General features: G+C 47.8%; 1 protein-coding gene across 1 annotated transcript in view; it reads right to left on the bottom strand.

Annotated features, from left to right (window-relative positions):
• kcnc3b (potassium voltage-gated channel, Shaw-related subfamily, member 3b) overlaps positions 1–7500 on the bottom strand; it is a 77511-nt gene that overhangs the window by 53163 nt on the left and 16848 nt on the right. The window contains exon 2 of the mRNA XM_063221224.1: positions 1290–1879. Within this exon, the coding sequence (XP_063077294.1) occupies positions 1290–1879 (590 nt within the window). The remainder of the gene's footprint in view (positions 1–1289; positions 1880–7500) is intronic.

Genomic DNA, 7500 nt, shown 5'->3' on the forward strand with positions numbered 1-7500 from the left:
GTTAACCACTTAATGCACGCAGTACCATGTGAGGCACACTGTAACAGTCATTGAAAGGTTAATAACAGCATAGGCTCATCCAGCAGATATAACACAAGGCCATTGCCATTCTGGTAACAGCAAATGTATAACGCCGTGTTTCAATGGGTTAATAGAACTATAGTAACCTGTGCAGTAAACATAGTGACTGACACATAGTCGACGAGAGGGAACGGATGGGTATAGGGAAGGTATAGGTTGATCTCCAACAATCAAATACAATACAGTCACTTAAACTATTTACTCATCTGATCCAATGCCACAATGTTTACCTGAGGAGGTAGTGGAAATATTGGAACTGATGTCCAAACACACACACACACACACACACACACACACACACACACACACACACACACACACACACACACACACACACACACACACACACACACACACACACAATACAGTCTATCACGAATGTACATGTCTGCAAGTGTATGTAAGCATAGTGACGCTATGATTTTCCATTCAGCTTACATTATTTAATCGTCACTTGAGAGTGCGACACCTCCACGCCAGGTTGTTGTTTGTTTTGCCATAAGCCAGCGACAACAACAACGCCTCGGATCAGATGTCATCAACAGATAAATATTCTGCAAACTAAGTGGGCAGGCGATCAAACAAACGAGAGCGCGAGAGAGCATGGAGCCCCGAGGACATCGTTTTGGAGATGCTCGAGATCCGAGGGCGCGCGCGCCAACCCATTACAGGAGAGCAGTTATGACTGAGGAAGGTTTGGGAACATCGCATGCACACAGACAATAACAAATGAGAACTGTAACCGGGAGAAGCGACTGAACGGGGAAAACAGACTAGCACTGCTATAGTGATGATTATGAGGGTTGTACAGTACTTGGACCAAACCGAAAAATACCTTAAATCAGCTGCGCAAAACAACATCGACTTAAGTCAAAGAGCTTTCCATTTACATTACGCGCAACATGGAGAGCATACTTCTTTAAACATACCTGCATGGTTTTGCCATGGAGATGCTTCAAATTTTCACCCAATCGTTTGACTAATTGTTTTTAATAGTAATTAATTTTGTTCAGCAAGCAATGCCTGTTCCCGGGTTCATATTTAAAACCATTATGCACGGGTCATTAATCACCTTCGTGGCTATATCTACAAACTTTATAAAACTTGGCGGTCGCAAAAGGGGTGGTTGTAACTGAGGATTTGGTAACATACAGTTGATTCATGGACAAGAGGGGCACACATGGTCAGAAAAAAACGAGAGTACTCACGCGGGCATATTTGGACGAGTAGGGGTCCTCAAACAGGTTCCAGATTCTTGGTTGCCACACGCGCCACCAGTCCACTTTCCTCCCGTCTTCTTGGAGGCAAAGTCTCTTCAGATCCCCGTCCGCGCCCCCTACGAGGGCTGGATCGTCATCCTCCTCCTTCGGCTCGGCATTCTCGAAGCTGTCCAGAGCCTCCTCGGCATCCCTGTGTTGGCGATAGTTCATCCAGCAGCATGCCTCCACGTCTGTCTCGTCGATGCCCCAAAAAGCCAGCTCCTCCTCGAAGAGCGGTCCACACACATCGTTGGGACAGTGCAACTTTCCAGTCCGGTAATAGTTGAGGATGAACGAGAAGACGGAAGGGTGGCGGTCGAAGAAGAACTCGTCTGATTTGGGGTCGTAATCAAAGTTACTGTACGCGTCCGGTTCTGTCAACCAGGACAGACGTGTGCCAGGCAGCGTCTTTAGGGTGCTGCGGTAAGTCTCGTGTCGAACCCCCCCGCAGTTTATCACAATTTTCTCGCTTTCCGACGGACAAGGCATGTCTGCGCTGTAACATGCTTTGTTGGACGTCTTGTTCCCACCCTTGCGCCCTTTGAAAGAGGAGACACACACCGAATTGATCATAGAGTAGCAGGGGGAGGGAGAGGAGGAGGAGAAAACGAGAAGGGAGGAGGGAGGAGGAGTCTGCAGAGAGAAAGAAAGAGAGAAGGGGGTAGATAGTTAAAAAAGAGGTTAAACCAGATGTTTTTGTATACAGAGGGTTATATACATGTTGTTAGGGGTTTTCTATTGGGCACTGCTATTGTTTGGAAACGTGATTCTAGAAAGCACCAAAGTCACCAATTTGCCATAGACAAGTCAGGTGTGTGTGTGTGTGTGTGTGTGTGTGTGTGTGTGTGTGTGTGTGTGTGTGTGTGTGTGTGTGTGTGTGTGTGTGTGTGTGTGTGTGTGTGTGTGTGTGTGTGCGCGTGCGTGCGTGCGTGTGTGTGCTTCATGGGACAGTGACATGTGTTGTCACATGTGGGTCTGCTATGTTCTCACTCCAAACAATATGAGCCCCCCCACATGGAGATGAAATGAAGATATCAGTGCTGAGTGGAGGAGGAGAGGATGTAACGCGATGTTAAATGAACGCTGGCGACAGGATATGCACACTCAGAATCAATAGGAGGAAATCTATAAAGCGTAAAGGGCTGCCAATGATCGACGGAGTCCCTGAAAGCGCATTATAGCTTGGAAGTGATCTGGACTAAGACACCGGTCCGCCCGTCCGGTACAACTGCTGAAGGGTAACAGTGCTGGGAGATGCAAGGGCGTGTGGTATTGTTAGTATGACCCCACTGGAAATAGACAGGTGGTAGGAGGGATTGGGATTTGATGAGGGTGGTGGTGTTGGGAGTATGCCTAATATAAAAAAACTTATTGTGTATTTATATTGAGCATTCAGTGTATTTTAGAACCATGTAGCCTATTAGTGCTGATATGATTGTCAGTGATTCAACTAACTGAAAAAACACACCTACATACCTACAAACATTGCTATGACATGACAGACAGTCTTAAGTAACAAATTAAGACTCGTTACCGTTTGGTTAAAACAATCTTAAAATAGAGGCATTGCCTTCAAGAGTTAAATGCCAAAAACAGCATGAGGGAATGTAAAAGAAAGGCAAAATGACTGACGACTGACAGGGAGATGAAAACCAGACAGGACAGATAGAGAGAGAGACTGAAAGGAGGGAAAAAAACAGAAGATAGAGGGTGTGTGTGTGTGTGTGTGTGTGTGTGTGTGTGTGGGGTGGGGGGGGGGGGGGGGGGGGGGGGGGGGGTGGGGGGTGGGGGGGTGGAGATGGAGAAAGAAGCGTCTGAGAAAAAGCACCTTCCCTGTCAGGCTCCTCAGTGACGTAGGCTGTTTGCTGCAGTAGCAGAGTGTTAATGCCTCACACTCCTCCTGTGTGCCTCTTCTCTCTCTCTCTCTCTCTCTCTCTCTCTCTCTCTCTCTCTCTCTCTCTCTCTCTCTCTCTCTCTCTCTCTCTCTGTGTGCATGTGCGTGCGTGCACATGTCTGTGCGTGCGTGTGTGTGTTTATGTGTGTGTGTGTGTGTGTGTGTGTGTGTGTGTGTGTGTGTGTGTGTGTGTGTGTGTGTGTGTGTGTGTGTGTGTGTGTGTGTGTGTGTGTGTGTGCGCGCGGGCTTGCACGTGCATGTGCCTGTGTGCATGTGCGTGTGTGTGCGCGCGATTGTGTGTGTGTGTGTGCATGCGCGAGCGTTTCTTTCATCTGTCCCGGAGCAGAGCAGCCCTCAATCTCTCCCTCCCTTAAAATGGACCAGCTAATAAGCCTGCTTCATCACTACGCAGCCTCATCACTACGGAGAGGAGAGGAGAGGAGAGGAGAGGAGAGGAGGAGGGGTGGAGAGAGGGAGAAGACGAATGAGAAAATGAGAGAGACACAGAGAGAGGAGGAACAAGAAAGAGAGTGAGGGAGAGAGAGGACGAATGAGAAAATGAGAGAGAGAGAGAGAGAGAGAGAGAGAGAGAGAGAGAGAGGGGAGGAACGAGAAAGAGAGCGAGTGAGGGTGTGTGTGTGCGTGCGTGTGTGTGTGTGTGTGTGTGTGTGTGTGAGGTTCGGCAGTAAATCACAGCATTTACAGAGTGATGGGAAAGGACAGAGCAGATCTAAAAAGGGTAAAAACAATTGAAGCAAAACAGGGAGGGAGAGCGGGACAAAAGACGAGAGAGAGAGAGAGAGAGAGAGAGAGAGAGAGAGAGAGAGAGAGAGAGAGAGAGAGCATACTAGGAAGAAGAAAAACAAGACGGGAGAGAGCAGAATGAAGAGCGAATAGACGGGTAGGGAGAAATGGAGCAGGCGTACAGTACAGTATGCAGACACAGCAGTAAAGCTTTACAAGCAGAGCTGCAGCCAGCAGAGGGCTGGAGGAGGGGGAGGAGAGAGAGAGAGAGAGAGAGAGAGAGAGAGAGAGAGAGAGAGAGAGAGAGAGAGAGAGAGAGAGAGAGAGAGAGCAAGAGGGAGATGGAGATGGAGATGGAGATGGAGATGGAGAGAGAGAGCAAGAGGGAGAGCAAGAGAGAGAGAGCATGAGAAAGAGAGTGAGGGAGAGAGAGGACGAATGAGAAAATGAGAGAGAGAGAGAGAGAGAGAGAGAGAGAGAGAGAGAGAGAGAGAGAGAGAGAGAGAGAGAGAGAGAGAGAGAGAGAGAGAGGGAGAGAGAGCAAGAGGGAGAGAGAGAGGGAGGGAGAGAGAGCAAGAGGAAGAGCAAGACACCAGAAGGAGAGAGTGAATGAGTTTCACTGCGGTAGGAGCCTCAATTGTTCTCTCTCAGTTATGTCCTCCCCCCTTCCCATGAGCGCAGTGTCATTGTCAACACACTGAAAGCCCCCTTCTCTCTCTCTGTCTCTCTCTCTGTCTCTCTCTCTCTCTCTCTGTCTCTCTCTCTGTCTCTCTCTCTCTCTCTCTCTCATCAAGACGCAGTTAACTGCCCGTACTCAGTCAGAGTGATCTGTCACTTTTACCATGCCATTCTTTCACCCCTCTCCACTCCTCTCCTCTCCTCTCCTCTCCTCTCCTCTCCTCTCCTCTCCTCTCCTCTCCTCTCCTCTCCTCTTCTTTCACCCCTCTCCTCTCCTCTCCTCTCCTCTCATCTCCTCTCCTCTCCTCTCCTCCATCCCCTCGCCTCCCTGCCTTAAGCTCCCCCCCTTCTCTCATATTCCGCATTAAAGAGTCACATTACTCTGAAGAGGGAAACGGCTCTTTCGCTCCCTCTCTCTCTCTATCTCTCTCTATCACTCTCTCTCTCTTTTCAACACTCTGGCTTGTCCTAGCTCCTAGTCCTAGTTGCCTCTGCTGCTGCACACCTTCTATTGCTCCGTTTACGACTCTGTGCACCCTCCCCCCTCCTTCTCTCCCTCTCTCTCTCCCTCTCTCCCTGCCTCCTCTCCCCTCCCCTCCCCTGCGTCTCTCTTTTTTCCTCCTCTAACACTGCGTCCTCTGTCTCTCTGCAGTTAACTCGTACTCTCTAAGAGTGCACCATGCTCTCTCTCCATCACCCCCCTTTTTTGCCGTTTAGGTTTGCGTCCTCCTGTCCCGCTCCTTTTCCACTTTATTTATCTTCATTTTAGTTAGCTGGTCTTGTTGTTTTCTTGTTTCTGGGTTTGCCATGTTTTTTGTCTTCTTTCTGTACCCGTGTTTACCTTTTTGTCTCCTGTGCATCATTTTTTGCAGTCAGTCTAGTTCTCTCTAAGTCTTTACAAAGTTTCTTAACTTCTTCTCAAGCTGCCTCATCCACACCTACGCACTATGGAGATGCTCTGCAATGTGAAAAAAAAGGAAAAAAAGGACGGACAAACTGACAGCTGCAGACTACCTGAAAGACAGACAAACATCACTGCAGGACACGCAGGTAAGACTCTGCATGGGCCAAGAGGCATTGGAGGACATGGACGCAAGCATGTGCCGCATGTGAAAAAAACAACCAAAACAACTATCGCTACTGTATACACCTGAAGGGGACAAACAGTTAAGTTCAGCCACTGTCCCAAATTGGTGGTTAATCGAAGACTGTGTACTACGCAGAAACAAAACAGCAATCTCGCCATTGGCCAAAATGGCAGTGTGTTTTGAAGGCCTTGGAATGCATGGAGCATGCGGCAGTACAGTACACTGCTGCAATCTTCAGACCGTTGGAGCACTGACAAGAGAGTCCAGAAGAGTTGCCTGCCGTCCAGGATGAGGATGAGAGCAAGAGGACTGGGAACTGCAGTGGGATAGAGATCAGACTGGAGGAGATGAAGAGAGAGAGTGGGATAGAGAACAAACTGGATGAAGTGAAGAGAGAGGGGGATAGAGAACAAAATAGAGGAGGTGAAGAGAGAGAGAGAGAGAGGGATAGAAAACAAACTGTGGAGATGAAGAGAGAGGGGGATAGAGTACAAACTGGTGGAGATGGAGAGAGAGAGAGAGGGTGTTAGAAAACAAACTGGGGGAGATGAAGAGAGGGGGAAAGAGTACAAACTAGTGGAGATGAAGAGAGAGGGAGCAGGTGTGGCGGTGTGGGTTGGTGTTGGGGAAGGGGGTTTTGGAACAAAAGATGAAGAAATGGGATTATTAATGTGCGGATCCTATCCTATGAGAGTTGATGGAGAATAGAGGGGGAAAGTTGAGCAATCACTTGAAAGGCTTGGAAGTGGAAAAGTGAACATGAGAAAGGAGGAGGGAGAGAGAGAGTGTGTGTGTGTGTGTGTGTGTGTGTGTGTGTGTGTGTGTGTGTGTGTGTGTGTGTGTGTGTGTGTGTGTGTGTGTGTGTGTGTGTGTGTGAGAGAGAGAGAGAGACACAGAGAGAGAGAGAGAGAGAGAGAGAGAGAGAGAGAGAGAGAGAGAGAGAGAGAGAGAGAGAGAGAGAGAGAGAGAGAGAGAGAGAGAATGCGTTGCCAGAGTAAAAGTGGATTGGATCATATTTCAGCACCACGGACAGCTCCATGTTGTTATGGGACAGGAGCTTGGCTGCAGCCTGCCCTGTGAAGCCGTCCCAAACTCAGAGAAAGCAGCCTGCAAACAGAGCTGGCATACCAAAGTAACTTGAAAGTACCACGCAGAAAAAAAGACAAAGGATATTATATATTTTTGCACTATATTTAAGTACAAATATCCCCATAATGGAGCCACAATGAAAAGTCCTGGGACTTTTTTGTGTATATCCCTGTCTATTTATTCCTTTTAATGGTTAGTGTTACTATACAATGTTTTACATCTAATAGACTAAATAAATTCATTCATTCATTCATTCATTCATTTATTTATTCAACAATAATAATATCCAAGCTCTACTGACTTGAACAAGGTTTAAAAACACACATTTAGTACATGTCAGATTGCTCTGTATGCTCTTTTTCCTTTATTTTATATTTACCTTCCTCTTATGGTCCTCTATGATGTGTGTGTGTGTGTGTGTGTGTGTGTGTGTGTGTGTGTGTGTGTGTGTGTGTGTGTGTGTGTGTGTGTGTGTGTGTGTGTGTGTGTGTGTGTGTGTGTGTGTGTGTGTGTGTGTGTGTGCTTGTGTGTGTGCGTGTGCGTGCGTTTGTGCTTGTGTGTGTGTGCATATGTGTGTGTGTGACAGACAGCAACCGAGAGAGAGAGAGAGAGAAAGAGAGAAAGACAGAGAGAGAGAGAGAGAGAGAGAGAGAGAGAGAGAGAGAGA

Source organism: Engraulis encrasicolus, chromosome 17, assembly GCF_034702125.1.
Source record: "Engraulis encrasicolus isolate BLACKSEA-1 chromosome 17, IST_EnEncr_1.0, whole genome shotgun sequence".
NCBI classification, from domain to species: domain Eukaryota; kingdom Metazoa; phylum Chordata; class Actinopteri; order Clupeiformes; family Engraulidae; genus Engraulis; species Engraulis encrasicolus.